General features: G+C 40.3%; 1 protein-coding gene and 1 long non-coding RNA gene across 2 annotated transcripts; both read left to right on the top strand.

Annotated features, from left to right (window-relative positions):
• The first annotated feature begins 491 nt into the window (after positions 1 to 491).
• Positions 492 to 15,532, top strand: LOC132975340 (exportin-5). Its single transcript, XM_061039825.1, has 33 exons — positions 492 to 719; positions 1,232 to 1,353; positions 1,455 to 1,527; positions 1,647 to 1,784; positions 2,026 to 2,208; positions 2,383 to 2,409; positions 2,508 to 2,693; positions 3,685 to 3,761; positions 3,857 to 3,901; positions 4,999 to 5,089; positions 5,226 to 5,309; positions 5,431 to 5,556; positions 5,637 to 5,727; positions 5,829 to 5,957; positions 6,290 to 6,405; positions 6,525 to 6,680; positions 7,018 to 7,059; positions 7,152 to 7,241; positions 7,362 to 7,561; positions 7,644 to 7,746; positions 7,880 to 8,061; positions 8,657 to 8,757; positions 8,850 to 8,946; positions 9,062 to 9,197; positions 9,328 to 9,426; positions 9,546 to 9,592; positions 10,032 to 10,141; positions 11,392 to 11,451; positions 11,548 to 11,642; positions 11,735 to 11,842; positions 12,184 to 12,321; positions 12,752 to 12,916; positions 13,362 to 15,532. Exons 1-33 carry the CDS (start codon positions 618 to 620, stop codon positions 13,506 to 13,508), a joined length of 3,666 nt encoding a protein of 1,221 aa, XP_060895808.1. The 5' UTR covers positions 492 to 617; the 3' UTR covers positions 13,509 to 15,532.
• Positions 15,533 to 19,390: 3,858 nt separating this feature from the next.
• On the top strand, positions 19,391 to 21,032 carry LOC132976027 (uncharacterized). Its single transcript, XR_009673359.1, has 2 exons — positions 19,391 to 19,716; positions 19,799 to 21,032. It is a non-coding gene; the product is annotated as an uncharacterized LOC132976027 (long non-coding RNA).
• The last annotated feature ends 2,221 nt before the right edge of the window (positions 21,033 to 23,253 follow it).

Below are 23,253 nucleotides of genomic sequence, written 5' to 3' on the forward strand. Positions count from 1 at the left end.
CAAAGCAAGCAGGGCTCCAGGACTTTGGTTGCTCTGAAGCGTAGGCTACAGTCATTGTTTGTCAACTGGTTTTGTGCTTATTTTGTGTATTTTGTGCAAGAATTGATATTTTCACATGTAAAATTCACAAATTATGAAAGTGTTTTTGCATGCAGGTGAGATATGGAAACTAATCCTGAAACAAATGGATACGCTGTTAGGTGAAGCGATGGTAAGCCTATACGTTGTTGTGAAAAAAAAATAAAAAATGAAATGTGTAAGAGGGAAAACAATTATAACTGTAAACATGTATAACTTTAAAGGTATTTTGAGTAAGAAAATTATGAAATAATGTGTATTACGCTGAGTCGTTATCTTTAAAAAAAATATTCGATAATCCTTAAAGTTATGTCAGAAGTGAGAACTCTTTCAGTTATAGACGATCGTTTAAAAAATATCGCCTCAACTTCAACTCCCAGAATTCCCTTCCTACGGCGAGCCGAAGGGTTCAAACGCGCAAGCTGCACATTTTGTGCACGTTGGTACCTCCTTGAGCATTTGGAACACACTGTAGTGCAGGTGTTTTGCATAAGGGAGCCTCTTCCTTTCGCCTTTCGTGTCAGACAGTACCTGAAGTCATGGCTGACCCGGTGGCTGCCATGTGTGAGCAGCTTGTCAAAGCTGTGAATGCGATGATGGATGCAGAAACGAGCCAGATTTACCGACTGGAGGCCCTAAAGGTAGCATCGTTATGGGTTGCTAGCTAGCTGCCAGCTAACTTAGCTGGTCATTCATTAGAGCTGATGTGGAAGTGAACTGAGTAGAAAGTCAGTTTTAAGCAGAGGTTTTGCAGGAATAGCATCGCTACTGCAGGATGTTTACGTTCAGCAAGGTTGGCAACATGTGCAATGATGATGGCAAGATCACCTCATCACCTCAGCCACTGTTCATTCATTCAGGGGAATGCTAACATCTGTTGTATCTGGTTTGCTTTTGATACTTGGTTGTAAGTGACTGAAAAACAGAACTCGACTTAAAAGCCAATTGAAGTGATTTTATTTGCAGCATTGGCACCTAGATCGTATATTCACTTTGCGCTTTTTAAGTATTTAAAGTGCAACGTCGCTAAGGCATCCCACATTGAGCCATCCCACATGAACGGCATGGTTAAGCACATGTAAGTGTGACTTCCAACCCTCTTATACTTGTAGTTTATATTGTCCGCTTTGTGTCTTTTTTTTCTCCTCCTCAGTTCTGCGAAGAATTTAAAGAGACAAGCTCCTACTGCGTCACATGTGGCTTACGACTAGCCGACAAAGCACAGCCAGCTGTAGTGAGACACTTTGGTTTGCAAATCCTGGAGCACGTCATCAAGTGAGTGTGACAAAAATGATCATGAATACATTATAAGGTAAAAGCTGCATATTTTTAAAAAAAAAGAGAGTTTATTGTTGTTGTTGTTGTTGTTGTTACAGGTTCAGATGGAACGACATGCCGCAACAAGAGAAAGTCCAGTTAAAGGAGTGTGCCATGCAGCTGTTAGCAAATGTAAGTGATTTATACACTTTTTAATGGCATAACAATCTCTCTTATGGTTTGAATGACGCCTAAAGCTTGTTGTCGTATAAGGAGACACTTTTAATATCTTGTTTTTTTTTTCTTATCAGGGCACTCATTCTATCCTGGAGGAGGTGAGCCACATTAAAGATGTCCTGTCACGTATCATAGTGGAAATGATAAAGAGAGAATGGCCGCAGCACTGGCCAGATATGCTGAAAGAAATGGAGGCTCTCACTAGCCAAGGGGTGAGTAACTTCTATACAACAGGAAAATAGTCTGTTACTGCATATCAGTTGTGACATTTTCCGTCCGCCCTGCCATTTTGAAGTTTTTATTCTGTAATACCTAACATGCAAATGAGCACCAGTCCTGGATAAGTCAGTTTTTGTGTGATGTCGTCGTGTCACCTTCTGCCACTTTCAAAGTTCATCCTCGTTGTCACCCGTAAGAGAATAAAGTCTTAAATGTCCTTGTTGCTGTTTATAGGAAGCTCAGACAGAGCTGGTGATGTTGATCCTGTTGAGGCTGGCAGAGGACGTGATCACCTTCCAGACGCTGCCCACCCAGCGACGCAGAGACATCCAGCAGACCCTCACACAAAACATGGAAAGCATGTTCAGGTTCATGATGGCCATTCTGCAAGTTAATGTGGAAGACTACCGCAAACTGGTCAGTGAGGATTTCTCTCTTTTCCTATAAAAAAAATAAAAGTCATTTCTCAGTATTATCACGTTTTTTTTTTTTTTTTAAATGTGTCTTCTGAGAAATCCTGCATATTCTTAGGGAATACATTTAACAGGGAAATGGCTGTAAAATGGTCTGATTTGTGTTTTTCTAATGCAGAAAGGGCTGCCTGGACATGAACTAAAGGTGAGCTAACATTGTATATCTCAACCGCTTTCAAACTTTATTCCTTTTAATATCTTCTGATATATGGTTAATTTTTGATTTTTTTTTTCCACTCCCAGGCCAGAGCCCACTGCCGAGTCGCTGTGGCCACCCTGAATACACTTGCAGGCTACATAGACTGGGTGTCTCTGGTGCACATTACCTATGGAAACTGTCATCTGCTGGAGATGTTGTGTTTGCTGCTGGGTGAACCAGAGCTGCAGCTGGAGGCAGCTGAGTGTCTGCTCATCGCTATCAGCAGGAAGGTATGTAGCAGGGAGGGAAAAAAAAGAGCTTAAAGGCTGTGGTTAAGCCATAAAGCTCGCTCTGATATCTGTAAAAGATTACACTCTCACACTTTACAACTTCATGGTATCTCAAAAAAAACTTTCACCAGTTTTGAATACATTTAATTGCAAAATTAGGGCCATGGTCATGGGAAGAATTTGTGCATATTCAACACTACCATGTGGGGCCGGTGGTTGGCCTAGCGGATAGGTTGCGCCCGATGTGTTGAAGCTTTAGTGCTCCAAGCAGGTTTGAGTCCGACCTGTGACTCCTTTCCTGCATGTCACGCATGACACTCTCTCATCTTTATTTCCTACTCTATCCACTGTCCTGTCAAGATACATCTTAAAGAAAAAACAGAGCTACCATATGACTACTGTTTATGACACAGATTTATAGCTCTTTACTTACTCCTGAACTGTAAAGTTTCCCTTTCTCTGTATTCATAGACAGTTTTTATTTTTTCATTTCATTAAGACTCCTTTGAATTTTATTTTTCTTGATGAAAGTTGATACAATGACAGACTCTAGGAAAGTCAAACGAATTGCATGTTTTTTTCTGATATGCATTCCTGTAGATTTTACTTATGTGACATGAGTGACCTTGAATCTTGAATGGGTTATAACATTTTACAACATTAAGGTAACATGCAGCACGGTGGTGCAGTGGTTAGCGCTGTCGCCTCACTGCAAGGAGGTTCCTGGTTCGAATCAGTCAATCAACGTTAACTGTCTCTCTGTGTGTGCTTGATGCTCATCCAGGTGACTTTACTCAAAAATACTCACGTAGAGGTTTGTGCAGCAGGTATAGTCCCTCTGTGTGACTTTTTTTTTAATCTATAGTTGCAGAACTGTGGGTTAGGTGAGTCATGCTGCAGTATGGTCAATAGCCTGGAAAGTTAGTGGAGATTTGCATGAAAGAAAGGAGCATTAGTAAGCCATTTTTAATCAACTGTGCTGTTTCTGCAGGGCAAGCTGGAGGATAGAAAGCCATTTATGCTGCTGTATGATGATGTGGCCATCCACTACATCCTTTCTGCAGCACAGTGAGTACAAGTGTATCCCTTCATCATCCATCTTAACACTCCTCAAAGCGTCATTGTCCCTGTAAGTGAATGGTTTCTTGTCTGTATGGTTGCAGGTCAGCAGATGGACTGGCAATATGTAAGAAATCCCCTGAATCACAGTGAGTCTTAGATAACGTTTTCTCAATGCCTTTGCAAAAATGATAAAAAAAAACCAGAAGGTCAAGAGGAGATATTCTCTAACATTAAACTCCTTATCAACACAAGTTTGCACTCCTTAACATTTCTAGAACGTTTCAGGACAGCCTGCCATGAAATCTCCCTGCGTTGCTTATCAACAAGTGGCCCCTCACATTGTGAAATTGTCACAGGAGGCAAGCCATGACATAAAAAAGACACTGCAGACGAAGCGACAGAGTCCAACACTATAATGACAGTAAAGTCATACAAAAGTAGATGCCCCGCACGGCACTCAGTCCTTACACTGTAGCTTGGTGCAGGTGAAGGCAGGAAACATAAACTTGACAGAGCAGATGAGATGATTCACCGCTCACAGGAGGGCTGAATGCCCTCTTCTTTTTATTTAATTACATACTCAAACAGACAATGTGTTTCGCCTGCATGGCTTCATCAGGTTTCTATAATGACAGTTCTTTTTTTCCTTTATGTTAATTTGATGTGTAATTGGACATATTCACAGTATCAATCACCAACAGGAAACAAAAAACATACTTGCGCAAGCAGAAAAAGAGGATGAAGCAGCATCAATACGTGCATGAAAAATGAAGCCGGTCGCCTGATGCAAACATCGTCACCCTGAATGCTTCATCACGGGGAATTTAGCTACATTTTTGCTGGCTGTGTTCACACATCGACTCGCCACTAAAACTTCTTTTCAGGGGTTTTGTGCATTTGTGGAAACACACATACACTCTTAGCCCTACATGGACAATATAACTTTTACATAGAAACTTCAAAAGTAAAAAGAGGGGAGGAATAATAATAATAAAAGAAGATTTAATTTCCCTAATCAGCACAATTTAAAAAAATCTTACTCTGTATTTCTTCATGCTTCTCTATCCAGATGTACTCTGCCTCTGTTTTCTTGTCACTAGCCTTTTTCAGATTGCCTCAAATTTTCTATGCAACAGTAAAATACAGATCATGTATGCTTTCAAATACAGAAAGCATATTTAAATAAAATAAAGCTAATAAAACAAGCTGTGACTTACAGTTCTCTGACCTTTGACCCTGTTAGAGCTGTGGAGGTGGTGGAGCGGAGTTATAACTTCTTGAAGAGGCTATGTCAGGTCCTGTGTGCTCTGGGAGGCCAGCTCTGCTCATTAGTGGTGAGTTTATCTGTCTGTCACTCTTAAATGAACTCCTGCTTTCGCTTGGTCATGTGTTAGTTACCATGGAACACACATAATTGATTTGATAAGATTTATTTGATCAGTGAGAAAATCGTATGTTCTCCTCCCACAGGGTTCAGATGTGGAGGTGGAGGCGCCTGCTAATCTGAGCAAATACCTGGAGGCATTGTTAGCCTTTACCAAACATTCCAGTCAGGTGAGATGAAAAAAAACATTTTGCTGGACCTCAAATGTAAAATGTTTCAATGACTACTTCTGAAGTTTTCAGAATGATTCACTTTTGCTGAATTCATGTTTTTCTCCCTCTTTCTGTGCAGTTCTTGAAGTCCTCCACTCTGGCCACTTGGGCAGCTCTGTTTAGACACGAGACTCTGTCTAAGGACGCGGTTGTTATGGAGATGGCGATCAAATACCTCAGAGCCTCTGTGACCAACCTGGTCAAGGTGAGATAGTGATGCAAGTACATCCATTATAAAGGAATCTGAAATCTGGTGGTACTTAAGGTTTTCTTTCTTTCCCTCAGGCGGGTTTTCCATCAAGAGACGATAACCCGAGCTGCGTGTATTCCCGTGTGGACTTTGACAGCGATGAAGACTTCAATTCGTTCTTTAATTGTACGTTTTTTTTTTAAAGCTCTGGCTTATAGTTCCCTGTAGATGAGCAGCATTCATTTCGTCCCTTAATGTTTTTCATTCTTTATGTTCTTGCGCGTCAGCTTTTCGAGCCCAGCAGGGAGAGGTGGTGAGGAGTGCGTGTCGCATTGTTCCTCTGGAGGCTTTCCAGATTGCAGCAGAATGGTTGCAGTATCAAATCACCAGCCCTATTGACACTGGGGATACCACATGTAAGTGCTTTTCTGTATTCTTAAAATGCTATCACAGAGGGGGATCGATTACTTTTCAGAGATGGAAGTTTGATTCCCCTTTTTGTTTTTTTGGATTTATGGTGCATCTGATTCATTAAATATGAACAACTTTGCAGCAGTTTGGAACTTATTCAGGTGTAGAATGACTCAGGTGGGCTCTGGGTCTTGCTCTTCTATATCAATATAACCAATTAAGATTCAAACAGCTTCAGGCCTAAAGATAAACGTGCATAAGGAAAATATATTTTTGAACTTTTCTGACGTTTCTATTCAAAGACCTCATTTTACTCTCACTCTCTGTGTTTCCCCAGCTAAGTCAGCTGAGGGCTTGTGCTCCCTCCTGTCTCCATCGGTGGTTCAGTGGGATGCAATGACTGTCTTCATGGAGTGTATGGTCACACAGATCTTCAGAAACATGGAGGAGGAGGTAACAGGAACATATTTTGAAGTAAAACGGTTTACAAAAAAAAAAAAAAAAGATGTTGATTCTAAGATACGATGACCACTTCCCATTTCTCTTTCCCTTTTCTTGCTGTGGTTGTGTAGAAGCTGCCCGTCGATCAGGGCATGGAGCTGCTGCAGGCTGTGCTGAACTACGACACCAAAGACCCGCTCATCTTCTCCTGCGTGCTCTCCAACATCTCAGCGCTCTTCCCATTTGTCACAAGAAGGCCTCAGTTCTTGCCACAGGTCCTCTACAAGGTCAGCTGATTGATCTCTGGCTGCTGGATGTTATTGATGTACATCTACCATGCATGTTTTCTTCTTTTTATATACTTCACCTTTAGGCTTTTCAGAAAGAATTACATGATTTATTTAAGTGTTTTCACATTGGTAAGATGTGATGAGTGGGTTTGTTGTGGACTCGTGGGAGATTTTTAAGTTTGAAATATGTTCGGCTCATAATGGAAGAGTGTCTGAGAAATGTTTGAAGTACTTTTTCAGGTTAAAAATAGTTTTTCCATGTTAAGAAAGTGTGATTTAATCTCTTGTATTTTCATTTACATCAACACTCGGTGTTATTCTCTTGTCCCCTCAGCTGTTTAAAGCCATCACATTTGAGATCGGCCAAGACAATAAGGTAAATTGTCCTCACAGGACCATACGTTTACACTCTGACTCGTCTTTCATGTCCAAGATCAAAACTTTTTTTTCTCCACCTGACATCTTCAGGTACCACGGACCCGAGCTGTGAAGAACGTGAGGAGGCATGCGTGTTCTTCCATCATCAAAATGTGCCGGGATTACCCTCACATTATCTTGGTAAATATCAGTGATGAGAGTAAAATGAACCTGGAAGGATCGAGCCTTTTAAGCACAGGAAGTGTACAAACTATTGAACTGTAGAATGAGTAAAACATTTTCTTCTTTTGTCGCCTCCAGCCTTGTTTTGAGATGTTTTACAATCACGTGAAGAAAATGTTCTCCGGCGACTCGGGGATGACTCACTTGGAGAAGTGTTCGCTGATGGAAGCCCTGGTGCACATCAGTAACCAGTTCAAAGACTTTGCAAAGCAGAAGGCTTTTCTAGATGAGCTGATGGCCTCAGTGGTCGCAGACTGGACCTCAGATGAGATGAAACGGTGCGTTTTGAATTCATTCATTTTTATATTTGAATGAGTGTTATGACGGAGGCTTGACTGTTATTCTCTCGTTTTGTTTCAGTGTGCTGTGGGACCCTGCCATGTTCCTGTCCTTTATTGGAGCTGATCAAGTGGTCCCTGATCTAAGTACAGATCCAGACCCAGCAGGCCTAAATAGAGGGCGGGTAAGTATGTACCTGTGAACTCTGGGTTCTAACCCAGAGAATGCAGAAAAAGGCAGAAATGTTCAAACAACTTACAGGAGCTCTTAAAGTGTTTCATTAAAAGTTCAACAATTCTCTTTTGGCATTCCTCTAGATAAGCTTCTGCCTGTATGCCATGTTGGCCGTGGTGAAGAAGTCACGCTGGCCTGCAGACGTGGAAGAAGCCAAGGCTGGTGGCTTTGTTGTGGGCTACACCCCGACCGGAGCTCCCATCTACAGAAACCCCTGTACTGACCAGTTCCTGGTCCTGCTGCCCAACCTGCTGGCTCTAATGAGGTACGCCCTACGCTCACACTGTGCGCCCAGAAATCCTCCTTGTTAAATCAAAATATAAAAAAAACATAAAACCTGATGAGAGGAGCATCTTCATATTACTCCATGATATAGGTTCAGTGTTAATGAGAACAAACACATTATTAATCAAGACCTCAGTGACACAACAGCTGAATCAAAGGCAGTAAGTGAAGCCAATGCCCAAATGCCTTAAACGTGTAATCTGTATTGTTGCCAGCAGGGGGAGACTCCACCTGATGGAGTTTAGGGTCTAAATCTGTAGTTTGAAGTTGGCTTCAAAACAGGTCGATGTTCATTAGTCATTGTCCCATTTAGAGTAAAAAGCTTTTTTGCCTTTATTAGATTGGACTGCTGAGAAGAGAGGAAATGTGGGGAAAGAGCGGGGGGGGGGGCACTAAATAATATCAGGATCGGGAGTCAAACCTGCGACTAGTGCAACGATTTTTTTTCAGTTAAATTCATGGGAACTTTTAAATTCTCGACCCACCCACTAGAATCAGTTCTTTGATCTACAGTGAAAATGATATTCTATTAATCATTTCTGCTCTTACACTGACCTGTGACCTCCTCACTTCAGGACTCACAACAGTCTCTTCCTGCCGGAGAACATGGCTCGTCTGAGTGAAACCTTCTCCAGGGCCCACGAGGTGATGGATGCAGAGAAAAACGTTGTTCTCGGTAAGAGGAGCTTTCTGGTCCGCTTCTTAAGCTGCAGTCTGACATCCTCTTAAAACCCTGTCGTAAAAGCTTCACCAATGTGCTTTCTGCAGGTCTCTCTCAGCCTCTCCTGGATATTTATGATTCTCCTGTGTACAGAACCAGCCTGGAGCGCATGCAGGGGTTTGTCGTCACTCTGTATGACAACTGGTAGGATTATTGTTCATTTCCCCAAAACGTTTTTCTTTTTAAAAAAGAGTTTATACCTCACGCTTTGTTGCAAAATATTTTAAAACCAACTCTTCTGCTCTCTTTAACCCTGTAGCTTCCACGTCCTGGGTAATGCAGGTCCGTCCCTGCAGCAGGACTTCTACACCATCGAGAAGTTGGCTGAAGAAATAACTGGCTCTGCTTTTTCTTCCCTGGATCATGTTCCTGACTACAGACTGCGCCCAATGATTCATATCCTTTATTTGTTACCATTATGCACAATATCCTTTTCTTGTGCACATTTAGACAGACCCTTCTCTCCAGTAATAAAACCAAGCTGCTGCTTTATGTGAACATCCATTTTTCTTTAACTTATGGTAACGTGTGTTTCTGAGGCAGCTGGTGCTGTCATGTCCCCAGGAGCACTACAACAGTCTACTCTGCCCCCTCCTGGGCCCTTTGTTCGCCTACATGCTGCAGGTCAACCCGCCCGCCCCCCCCCCCCCAACCAAAATCATGATTGTCACATGCATTACTCACTCAGTTACACTTGTTTTCGTTGCCAAGACTCACAGCCCTCCTTATGTTTCCAAATGCAGAGACTCAACAGCAAATGGCAGGTCATCAACCAGAGGACCTCAAACAAGTAGGTGGAGTGAAGGCGTTTGAGGATTTGGGGATATTTGATTGGATCAGTGAGTGCATGTTATTTATGACAGTGAAGTTTCAGAGGCTGGGAAATCTGTGGATTTACAACAGGTGGTACACTTATGTCCTAAAAGATAACTTTCATTGATTACCATGGAGGCTGTTGTGAAACATTACCGGAACACTTATGAGCACTCAAGTTAAACGAGAACGTCCTTATTAAATCCCAGTACACATTATAGCTACATTTTTATGTGACGCTGAAGAAGAACCAGACATTAATCTAAAACATCTATTAGACTAACATGCTATAAATCTCTATGCAGTGGGTAAAAGAGCTCTTTAATAGAAGGCTTTAATGTGCTTATTCTAACACACTGCATGTTCAGTTCCTTTCTGTCATGGTTATCCCTTTTTGTTTTTTGTTTGTGTTTTAGTGGTGAGGAGGAGGAGGAGGAGGTTTTGTGTCATGACAGCCAGGTGACGGAGGAGATGTTGGAGGAGCAGCTGGTGCGCCTGCTCACCAGGGAGGTGCTGGATCTACTCGGTACGTTTCTTAAACTGCTCCGATTTTCACACAAGTTAAACCAAGAGGTGTTGCTTTGTAATGACATATAAGTGATTTATAATCTAGTGATACTAACGATCACCTCATATGTCGGTATTAACAGAATAAACTGAGTAAGGAGTTTGTCAGTGAGCAATGTAGTTGTACAAGCCAGTCACTGTGCAGTTATTGGTTTTAATCTCCTGTGAAGTTTGTACCAGTTTTGGTGCCTCCTGTGGTACATCTGATTTTTTTGGCTAATCTCATCTCGTACATGTGTAAGTAGTGTTTCTTAAAAGTCAAACATATCACTCATTGAGATTCAGCATGCAGTTAAACACTTACTTTGACAATAAGTATAGAGAAATAATCAATCTTCATGCTTATAGTCTGGTTTGATTTAGTAGGTTATGAAGGGACGTCAGTATTAGTATCAGGCTGTTTCATGACAAACTAAAGATTACTCACAGGAGTTTTAAGTAAATTGGATTAATAATAATAACAAGAAAAAACAAGGTTATTTTTTTATCAAATTAATGATACCTGTTTTTTGCAGTAATATGATTTCCTTGTGTAGATTAAATGGAAAGCAGAGCATGAAGTGAAGCACATTGCTTATTCTTTACCCCAAGTCCAAAGAGCATCAGCAGAATTAAAGTTGTGTTCACAAACAGCTACAGGAGCTCAAATATGTTGCTGAATGAATGTCCGTCAGTTACAGTTCCTACATAGAGCTGAGAGTCAACACATTGATGACACTGTTTCTGACTAATATGGATAGATCTGACATTACATATGAAGACGTAAATGCCTAAATGTATGGGGCTTTGGTTCTTCAGGATATAGAGCATAACTGCTTGATCAGTGTTTACTCTCAGACTGGATATAAACCGGGAACTTTAGTAGTCTCGTTTTCCCTTTGCCGTGATGCCTTTTGATGTCTTGTGTGAAGCACGTTGAATTGCCTTGTTGCTGCGGTCAAACAGCTCCATCAACACTTGCAGTATGAAGATACATTTTTATTAAAGACCGACACGTTTTGGCTTGAGGCCTTCATCAGGGTCATCTGCAGAATATTGTTAAAGGGTGACCTTTTATGACCCTGATTAAGGCCACTAGCTAAAATGCATTCGTCTAATAAAGTTAATAAAATTGATCTTCATGCTACAAGTGTTGCTGGAGCTTTTTGACCTCTTGCCTTGCCTAGTATTTATGTGGATGTACTACTCAACTCCTCCCCTCTCTTTTAGGTGTAAGCTGTATTTCAAGGAAGGTACCTGAACAAGCTGCTAATAAGGAGGAAGTAGATGGTAAGAGTACAATTTTAAAAACAAAATGTAGTCTGTTATTTTTGTTTTTTATTCTGATACGTGTCTCACCATGTGTCTTGAAATGTGCTCTCATAGATGAAGACATGATGATGGATCAAGTGCAGACGGCGTCTCCCGCTCAGCACACGGAGGAGCTGACGGAGCTGGGGAAGTGCCTGACGAAACACGAGGTCGACCTAAGACACATCGCGCAACATTTCAAATGAAACCAAAGTCTATGTTATTAAAGCTCTTGTTAAAGTTTCTCCTTTTTTCTAATTAGAATATCTACATGAATCTGTTGACCCTGTCCTTCACCTCACTGTCCTGGAAAGACACCACAAACTGTCGCCGCACTGCATCCATCATCTGCTGGACCCTCCTGCAACAGGTAGAACCCACAATGTTACACGTGTTTTTAATTGAATTAGTTTTATTGAATAAAGGATGACGCTGGGCATTTTCTAGCTTTGTCAGGATATATTTGGTATCTACTACATTCATATTTAAAATGTTGCGTACTGTACCTTTAAGCGAATACCAGCGCTCAGATGTTACCTTTCTGCAGTGTTCTGCAGAGTGCTCTCAGCTGGATTAACCACGTGACACCAGTTTTTAATTATCCCAAGGAAAGTGTTCTGCATTATGTGTTGTGTAAACTGTTTCCTCATCGGCACATGTAGGACGACATATGCACCAACGCCATTTTATATATATCTTCTGTCTCTTCAGGTCGTAGGGGGCAATCTTCTTCCAGAGGCGGTCACGTGGTTCTACACCAGTGTCCTTCGAGCCCTTCAGGTTCACGGGCAGCACGAGGTCTGCAACTTGACTCTGTGTCAGCTGGCTATGCTCATCTATGACAACCTGGTGAGTCTAATGCCAATCACTTCTGAGCTCTTGATTACTCCCTTTTTTTTTTTTTTACTCTTTATAACGTCATGTCGGACTACTTTTATTATCATCATTCTAAATATGAAATCTTGAGCAACTCTTTCATACAAAGTACAGTCACAAACACCAAACATGTATATTTTATTATCATATGAGGTAAAAGTATCAAGTCCTCCGATTTAAAAAGCTTGAATCAGTGAGTGTTTAAGATTTTTGTCTGAAAAATTATTATTCCAAATGTATTGATTATTCAAGTAGTTCCTTTGTAAGTTGCCACATTTGTTTCACATTTTGTTGTTAAAATCTGGTGTCTCATTTCTGTAATTTGAAGGTGATTTCTAAGAATGCATCTCTTTTTTTTTTAAATCCTTACTCGTGCATTCATCTGCCTGTCTGTGTGTATTAGCGGCCTCGCTACACGGAGCTGAGAGCGGTGATGGCCCAGATCCCAAACATCAGTGTGGAGGCTCTGGACCTGTACGATCACAGGCTCATGGATCCCAATGCCCAGAAGGTCGGACCCAAGAAGAGGAAAGACCACTTCAAGAAGCTCATCGCAGGAACTGTTGGGGTAAATACTCGTCACTGCATTGCACTACTCACCACTGTACTATTATAGTATTAAGCCTTATTGTATATATTAGTTTTTTTTGCTTATATTACATTCATATTTAATGTGGTACTTTTTGTACATTGAGAGCTCAGGTACTGAAGACAAATTCCTTGTGTTTGTGTAAGCATACATGGCCAATAAAGCGGATTCTGATTGTGGTAATGCCACATTTAGCCACTAGAGAGCAGCACTTATCTACTGCATCTTACTGTTGGCTGCTGTAGAGAGGCTCCGGCCCAGTAATGCAAGTCATTACTCAGCAGTGTGATTCTGGCCGTGCTGTAAATCTTCTGCGCTCTGCAGAAAACAAACGTTGCAGCAGCTCAACAGGGCCGTACAATCTAATGAAACTCATTCTGCTACATCTTCGATTGGCTCCATATAACCTCTCCTCTCTCAACAGAAAGCTCTGTGCCAGCAGTTCAGGAAGGAGGTTCATATCCGGAACCTTCCATCGCTCTTTAAGAAGCCGAAGCAAGAAAAGGATGTAACAGACACTGAAGCAGGGGGCCTGGAAGCTCTCTTCTCCCCGGAGAATAACACCCTGTAGGAACGCACAGTGGATCTAATGGACTCCTTACTGACTGAAGAAGAAGTGAAGGCCGGGCCCGAGAGTGATGTGTACAACAGGGTTTCCTTCCATTCTCATCCTCCAGTAGGGGCAGTGCGGTGCTATCTAACATAACTGTCAACACTCCCTGATTTCAATAGGTCTACAGCGCTTATTTTCACCTCTCGCACTCATCAGTATTATCTTTCTATTAGTCAGTTCAAAAGGAAAGTATCACACTCTTTTGAATCCTATCAACATCTACTCCATTACTTTGTATATAATAATAAAGGAGACCTATGAGCTATGGACATAATTCAGATTAAAGAAACATCTGCTTCTGTGTAAGATTGTGTTAAAAGACGATCTAAAAAAAGAGCAGATTAACCATATCTGTGCAGCACTGACTTTATAGAGTTACCAAAAATAACACTTCAAGGACCTGCACACAGCTGGATTTTAAAAAAAAACCATTGGAATCAAATTGAGATGCAAGCTGTGGTTTAATATTTAAACGTGCAACGACGAGTTTGTTTTTGGGAATGAAACAAGACTGAAATGAATACAAAGGCATACCGGACCATCAGGAAGAATATTAACGACCTGATAGTTATTTTTAAAGTCTGTCTCAGCTGCCACCAGGGAGCAGAGATTTACAGTTATACCTTTGACTGTTAGCCAGTTAAAGAAAGCGGGATGTTTTTTTTTTTTTAAGAGAATAGTGCATATGCATGTACAGGATAGGAATAGCAGATATATAAAGTGCTTTGTCCATAGAGGACATCAACATCCACACAAAATGAAGTTCCACAGAATAGAAATATGCATCTAGTCTGCTGATATCCAAACGACAAAGGTGGTGTAGACAGTAGCTGCCGCAGTAGCCTGTGAGAAGGAGTCTGTCTCCTTTTTGTCTTTTTAAATGTTTTTATTTCAGAGGTTAGTGTTGACGGATATGTTGTGTGGCCACAGTGCTGCTGTCAGGGCTGATATGGAACAGATCGTGGGATCAAAAAAAGAAAAGGATGAAAAATCTTGGAAGCTTCGATGCAGATTATAAATCAGTAGAAAGTGATCATGGAACCTCAGGTGTGACGTGCCCTATGATGGGGTGAAGATACTTTATAGAAAATTGTCTGAAGGAAAGGAGAAGTCAGGTTGTGTTGTTAAAATAAGAACAACAGTTGTCTACTTTGTAGATATCGCTCAGTATTTAAGGGTAATGATGGTTTGCAATTTGCCATTTTTTGTTTATCAGCACATATTACACAGCCCAAGTACTGTTTGAATGGCTTGTTTAAATCAGTGCACATATCATACTACAGTTAGGAAAGCCACATATATAGTGCCAAAACACTCACTGTACACTTTGTTTGACAAATGGGACCAGATGTGTCCAACAGACAAAAGGTAATAACAAACATAGGTCTAATAAAGATGATCTAAGGATGGACTCACAACTAGCCTGTAGCTCGATCCAAGTTTTTCTGTTTTCTAGTTGTACAGCTGTGATTCTGTTCTTTTTTTTTTATTTGTGCCCTGTATGTCTTTGTACTGGTTTTACCAGCTGTGAGAAAAGCTGAACAAGCACTACATTCCTTCATTGACTAAGGGATAACTTTTTTAATTGAATTAATTGGATGTATTTTCTCCTTAGTGAGCTGTTTATCAGAGTGTGTTGTGTAGATTCACGGCAAAATATTTGGGAGGTATTCTGGCACTGGGTGAGCAAATTTAAAAATGGATACAGATGGGTCTGCAGTGAAGATATGTTTTAATTATAAAAATAAAACAAATGTTTGGATCATACTTTCCCAAGAACAGGAAAAGCTTTGAAACCTCCAGTGAATCAATTTCTCTGTCTTTATAAATTGTTTGTTCACATGAGGCCATCTTACGAAAAAAAAAAAAAAAAAAGAAGCTTGTTCAACACTAAAACACTGTACAAAAGAGAAAATAGTCTTCTAAAAAGGTGTAATGTGGTTTCTATTTTGTTTTTAAATAAAATGAAAATCTTGCTTTCACTTTGGGTGAAATTATTTCTAGTTTTTTCGATTTAGAAAGCTTAAAAAAATGTTTTGTAAATGTTCCATATGGACATATTGTCTTTCTTTTAGAAGTTGGACCGTTTCATTTGAAGTGTTTAGGCATTAAATTTCTTTATTCCTTTGCTTATTTTTTATCAATTTCCCATCTGCAATTGGTGATAACCTCTATACTTTTTTTTTTAATTGATCTTTTGGGGGTCAACCTCCTTTTTTAATGAATACTTATTTAGGGAAGAAGGGATTCGTTAGGTGTTCTCTAAAGGCATTTTGCTTTCTTTTGAAATTCAGTTCATACTCCGAGTCGATAGGGGGAAGTAATGCACCCCTTGCTTATTCGACATCACTCGAAACGTAACGATGAAGACCCGTCACTGACCAAGGCTGCTTAACTAAACAAGATGATCTTTGTTTTTAGAAATCTGTAGGAATAAATAAACTAATTCACATGGGTTGATATTTATTTCCAGAGGGCAGTCATGTTTGCCTGAATGTATTCTCCATACACAACCCATCCACTAGAACTTGGTAATGAGTAATATCGATATGCAAACATCTTAGTTTGGTTGGCTTGAACGTAACCTTAGCAACCCCGAGCTGCTGCTTAATTAAAGAGGTATCGCTGAATTTGTAGGCTTACTGCAATTACCAGTGACTTTGTTTACACGTAACCTCAAGTTCTGCTCATTCTACAGATTTTAAGTACATTTAATTATATTTCATTTGTTTTCACTCTTCTCATATATTTTCCATATTCTTCTTAGTAGGTCTCAGATTAAGGTTTTCATAAAAAGTTGTTCCATTATAGGCTACAAGGCCCTAACAAACCAGTATAAAATAGGTCCACCTCCCAAGCAACTTTTAAATGATGTTTATAAATGTTACTGCAAAAAAAAAAACTGATGGTTCTTTTAGTTTTTATACCTAAAATTAACTATATTTGATTACAAGAGCAAGACCCTTACTCGTAATTGGATAGGCTATATTTTTTACTTTGACTTAAATGTTAGACAATATGAATGTATAAATGATCTGAAATCACCACTCTTATGAAATGAACGGCCATTACAGTTGATTAAAAAAATAACCTGACATTCTCCTTCAATTTGCTTGAAAAAACATAGTATTTATCTAATAATTTTGACAACAATTTGGAAAAACTTGAACAAGCCTCAGACGAGTAGTGTTTTGCACTGGTTAGCTCAACAAGACTGAGGTCTATAAAGGGATTGGGTAAATATATTGTAGGTCCACCTTCATACAATATTAAATAACCCATATGTTCACTGTAAATCAAAGACGAAAAAATAAATTCAATGATTCTATCTTTGGCTACTATTCTGATTAATAAATTGATCATAAAGGAAATAATTGCTTCATTGAAAATAATACCTTTTGCAGACCTTCCCCTCCTGTACCCAGAAAAAAATAATTTCCGAGCACAGAAGAAACAAAGCCCTACACCCACCTTCAGTATGCTCTCTTCCACCCACACTACACTTTGGTTAACTAATGCTGTCAAGTATTACTGTCTTTTTTGTTTATGTTTTTTTTTTATAGTGAATTAAAATAAAAAACTGAACTGAAATATCCGGTTATCTCCATTTTCCCATCCAGAGGCACCATTCTCCTCCTTCTTTGACCTTTGCTGCTTCCTGGCTGCATGAGCCTCTCTTCAGATTTACACTGCAGTTAACTGAGAATCTGCCAAAAATGTGTCTAATGTTTTTATTATAACCACAGGGTTCTGGAGTTTGCAGATTCCAAAACGTATAGAAACATGATGAAAAACACTGAAGACATTTTATTTACAGTCAACATTCTGCATCTTGGACAGAATTTAAAATAACACAAATTTGTGGCATTGACCAATGTAAGTCATTTTTAATCAAAGGTCAGATTTTCTTGAATTGTAACCTCTTTATTGAAGAATGCTTCTAGGTGACACTGCAGGTTGATTTGGTCTATTAGCGGAAGCTTGTTCAAGTCACTTAATTTGGAACTTGTATTCAAACCAAAGAGTGGCTTTTTCAGCAACAACTCATTGCAGAATTAAAGGTTTCTAAGTGGACGGAATATGAGCTATCCGCAAACTGGATTTTTATATCCAAAGTATGATCACAGGTCAATAATAAAGTACATAAAGAATGGAAAACACTCGGTCACAGTATAAGACGGCCGCTTGTTGTAGTCTCTGAGGAAAGCTGCAGTTTCTAAACCTCCTCTCAGAAGGAAGAACAAGGACAAACACTTGAGGTTGGCGAAGAAATACCAACATTTCACTGATCATTACTGGGGGAGAAAATCCTACCCACAAATGAATTGACCTGACCTGAACCCAGTCAGACCTTAACGTGGACACTTTGTGACCGAGAGAGCCAAGCAGTCCCTGACATCACATCCTTGGACCATTTTCAAATCATGCTGGGATAACACGGGTCATAAGGTTTTGCACAGAATTTTCGTGTCTTTGCCAGCTCCAGCGCTCGCTGTCATCAGAGTAAATGGCTGACACACAACATTGAGATATTCTGAAATCCGAGGACATTTTTCAAAGATTCAACTTTTAACCCAATTTGGTCCATTTACTTTCATTTGTAGATTTAAATTTGAATTAAAATGCAAGGTAGACATACTTGACTGGTGGTCTCAGACTGTTGGATATGCATTATCTTTATATTCTGGAAATCTTTTTTTTTTTTTTATCAGCCATCACTCATTTTTAAGTATTTTAATTAGACTTTATCAGTAGAATTTTTTAAAGATGCTTTTCATAAAATATTTTTAAAAAAATATTTAAAGTGATCAACATTGAATACATGTTGGAAATATTGAATGTTGCTTTAGTTTCAGAGTGGTATGTGTAACTATCGAAGTAATTGTTGATTGAGGAAAAACAATCAGGAAATGTATTCCCCAGCTTTGTAATTTTTCACAAGTGGAAGTAATATTATTGTTATTTTTTAGCAGTGATTGACTGAATAACTGATTGACTGCATTTGGCAGCAGTTTCAGACTTGATTTGAGCTTCTACCTTTATCAGCCATTACGGCCTGCAGCAGAAAAGGATCCCAACAGCATGGAGCTGCTTCTACAGGTGAAGGTGTGCATGCTTGATGTTTTACTTCCAAAATGTATTGCATTAGCAGCCTATGACAAGCTTGACATTTTTAAATGTACAGTAGTGCCGTTAAATATTCCTATTCCGAGGGGTAATGATTTCCCCATTAATGGTGACAATTCCCCCTGACACATGTTTTTATGTAATTATAGAATATATTTGTATGTTCCTACGAGCTTTTTGCCATAAAATTGACTAGAAATTGTTTTTTTAACACCTAGGTAAAATAACTTGTCACACATTGAACACATACAGGTGAACTCTAAATAACTTTATGGTATAATTTATAGCCTATTACAATTGATGATTTCTGACTCTTTTATCTGTTTTTATAGGCCTAATTACACTGATATTGAACTATTTTGGTGATGATAAGTATGGAAATCATAAAAAACTTAAATTATGATGTTGTGAATATATATTTTTTCTCTTCCTTCACTTAATTTGTGAAATTTATTGTGACTAAAAATTGGAATTTGACTTGGATATTTATGTCAATGTGTGAGGGTTGACTTTACTTTTCCCCTCGAAGTTTTTGTAAGCCTACTTTAGGTATCAAGAAACTGAATCATTGCTCTATTTCTCTTAAAAGTAATTATTCCCATTATAGGCTAATCCTACTTTTGCTTTTAAAATTGTATTCCTGTCTTTTTCCCGCCAGCAGCAGCAGCAGCTTCGTGCCCCACAGAAGTTCGCATTATTGTAGCCTAATTAACAGATAGGAAACAGGTGTGCGTTTGATTAACTCGGCTTTAAATGCGAACACGGTCACTCACAGCCGACAGGACTCTTACTAAGTAGGCTACTGTAAAACAACTTGTTGGGGGCCAGCATGTTTTTCTGCGTTTATCTGGTATTTTTTGTGTCATTTGGTCGTGTTTTAATCGCAGAACAACTGATAACCGGTCAGCCACGAGATGTCCTAGTAAACAACACCAAGGTTTTGAATGCAGCACGGTTTGCTGTGGTTGAGTTCAACAGAGCAAACGCAGAGCATCAGTTTGACTACAAAATTGTGAACATAACTTCGGCGAAAATTCAGGTAAAACTTCTCAAAGCATGGTGAGGGTGATTTCAAACCATGAACACGCTTAAATGACTCCTGGTCATGTGTTTTTTCTAAGGTGGTCGCGGGACTGAACTACATCCTGGATGTGCTGCTTGGACGTACCATGTGCAAGATTGACAGCTCGCCATGTGTTTACGACTCTGACTCTGGACCCGAGGCAAGTTCAAGAAATAAGTGCTGCAAAGCCCTCAGAAAGTAGAGCAACCCCGAAAGTGACGCATAATATTGAGTGCCTGCTTTATTTTCATGCCCTGGTGCAGTTTGTCATTATGGAAAATTTTACAAGGATGCGCTAATTTTTCATTTATTTCAGGAACTTCAGTGCCACTTCATCGTTACAGATATCCCCTGGGAACATTTGCGGACTCTTTCTGTGAAGAAATGTGACTGATTCTGCTTCTGATGCCTAGTAAACATTAATTCGCATACTAATCAGTGTTATGGTGTGTTCATCCCAAAAACCAGGTAGACTTGCTCACAACTGTTTTTGAACACCCTATATGTTAAAAACAACAGGGGACTAATTTCTCTCTGATACGCCACTTACAGAGTGTTGTAAAAGTTCCCCTGACCTGCACTCACTCACTCTGCATTGTGTAGGGTTAAAAAACGGCATAATTATTCCAGTGAGTGACTGGGGGCAGCTCTAGTGTGCCTCATCTCTCAGTGTGTGTCCTGGCAGCTGTGTAAGGCTCTGGTTGCGTGTCAAGCTTGGTCAGACACATGGCTGCTAAACGGAGACGAGGCTACACCTCTCCCCACTACAATCACGGTCTCCAGAAGGGCTCTGTATGGAGGATTACAGGCATTTTCAGATTACTGCTCAGCAAGACTGAACTGTCTGCTCCTCTGACCCCCTTTTTTTTATGGAGGGAAATGGGCAGCTCACTGATAAACACACACAGCACAGGAGGGGAGGGGGGGGAATTATGTCAAATAGGCTACTGTATGTATCTGATGTGTAATAGGGTGCAGCTTGGCTTAGGGCAGTAGTGTGTGTGTATATATAGATATAGTACAGATATTTGATCTGGTTTAATTTCATGGTTTTTCCCCGTAACATATCATTCACCACACTTTCAGAAAATAATAAAGTAATATTATTGAAGTGGTTAAAACGGTTGAGTGGCAATAGGGTTAAAGGTCCGTCTGTTTAGCGTTGCTTACAGTAAACAAGCGTGTGAGTAAGCGGCTCACACACACCCACTCTCTCACCCAGCCCATAATGTCTCTAATCATGAATGTCTTAATCAAACTGAGCAAAACATAAAGAATTGGCTGGCACTGTGGATTAGGTAGCAGGGGTAAGGAATGTTGTGGGGGGGGTGGGGGGGACACTCCTTATACGATGGATGACTAATATGGAAGCTCTGGTGCCAAGAGTATGCCCTGTCCATCTGCCATCCCATTCACCCCACCCACCCACTGACACACTAACAGGTGCGTGCACGTAGATACACGTGTGTTTACGGTGCACGCGCTCACATACTCCACACCCCGCACTCTGGCCCTACCCCTGTCCTCACTTAGCCTGGGCAGCAGATGGTGAGGGGTAAGGCTTGTGGTGCCCCCTCCCCACTCCAAGCCACCAGCCCCTATTCCCCCCCCCCCACGAACACCACCCCACCCCTCTTTGTGTTGTTGAGGAGCCTGAGTGTTGAAAGGCGAGCCCCAGCTTGTCCCCCCCCCCCCCCCCCCCCCCCCCCCCCCCCCCATACGCACACCCAAATCCTTGGCTGGCTGCCATTGGCGGGACTCAGTCAGGTGTCCTAATGCTTCAGTTAGGGGAGGAAACGCTGGTTAATCTGCCCATCGCGTGCCACTGGCCATGGCCTGGCCTCTTTGTGTCTGGCACCCCTCTGATCAGTCCCTCCACCCCTTCATCTGTCTTACCCCCTTCTCTTCCAACCCAGTTTCTCTACCCTGAGACGGTGTCATCCTTTCTTAAAGATCATCTCCTCTGCCACTCGGGATGTCTTTTAAATTAAACTTTTCCGTAGACAAATCTCGTACTTCAAGAAAGTTGTCCTACATAACTTATGTTAGAGATCTTGATATTTTGTTGTCCTACCAGTGGTTTAATCCACTCGTATTTTTTTTGCTGACTCATCGAACCTCAAATGCGCCTTACATGAAAAATCAAGCCACGCTATATTGCACCATTTTTTTTGATAACTGTTGTGCAGCTTCTCAACTTTCAGGCCTTTCTATGTGTATATGTGTTGAGATGTCTTAGTTCAACCAGAATTATGTTATCTGCTCTAATTCCTCGTCCTCACGGCACTCTTCTATCCCAAGTGGCAGTACGTCATCGTGAGATAGATCAGGCCAAATGTTCTTCTAAAGGAGAACTTGAAGCGATTATTTATTACAGGATATTAGTGTTATCATGTACTGTACGGCCGTGCATGTAATTTCATCATTATCACAATATGAGCATTTGTAATAAAGTCTAAAGCAAAAATCTGAATTTATCACTATAAATAAAACAAATGATATATGTAAAAAAACGTTTTCTCCTGCAGCATATATATTACTCATCCAACCCTCCATCCAATTGGATAACATGGCTATGTTTACACACCATTTTATGCAGTCAGAAGAAGCTCATTAGCCTTAGATCAATTGGTGCCAATATTGTTGTGAAAAAAACAAAACTTTATTTCATACACAGATGTTGTGTAAAACATAAGTGCACTTAGAAAAAGTGTCATAGGCATTTTATCCATTGCACTTCATACTGTACCATTACCCCAATGTTGTCACATAAAGCACCATTTTCCGATATTGTGCAGGCCTAATGTACTTTAACAATGGACAGATACATTTCAAAGCTTCATCCCTCATTTAGTTTTAGGACATTTTCTTATTTTAGTTATCCATATTGTATCGTGATCATTTATGCATCATCACAGAAACTGTCACCTTTATCGCATTACGCAGGTTTACCATCACCCCTTACTCCTGCAAAGGTGCAGCGCTCTGATTAGGATGAATGATGCTTGGATGCTCCTTGGAGGAGTTTGATACGGTGTGGTTGTGTAACCAGAGTGAGGTCATTACCATTTGACCCTTGCTGACCTAATTTTTGATTGACCCTGGGCTTGGTCATCGCTTCAGAGCACAGGCAGGGGGATAAGGTCAAAGTGCAAAGTATCCTCAGCTGTGCTGTCATGGAAACCACAGCATTTGGACCTCTGATGGTCAGTTTTAATCCAAGGACTGTGGACTTTTTGCTTGTGTTGTATTTTTTTCCCCTTTTGGAAATTTGCCATTAAGTAATTTAAGGCTCCAAAGTGTGTTTTTTGTTATGCAACAAAACTTATTCGGTCTAATCAGATTTAGAGCTATTACAAAGTATGTAGTAATGGTTCTTTAAGTAGTACTTATTAGGCCTGCATGATATGAGAAATATTATGTGACGTGCAGTTCTATTGTTCAGTATTGCAACAAAATGAAGACAATTAAACAAAAAATATAGAGTGCATATAAATTGAATCTATGCCTATA

This window comes from Labrus mixtus, chromosome 6 (assembly GCF_963584025.1).
Source record: "Labrus mixtus chromosome 6, fLabMix1.1, whole genome shotgun sequence".
NCBI classification, from domain to species: domain Eukaryota; kingdom Metazoa; phylum Chordata; class Actinopteri; order Labriformes; family Labridae; genus Labrus; species Labrus mixtus.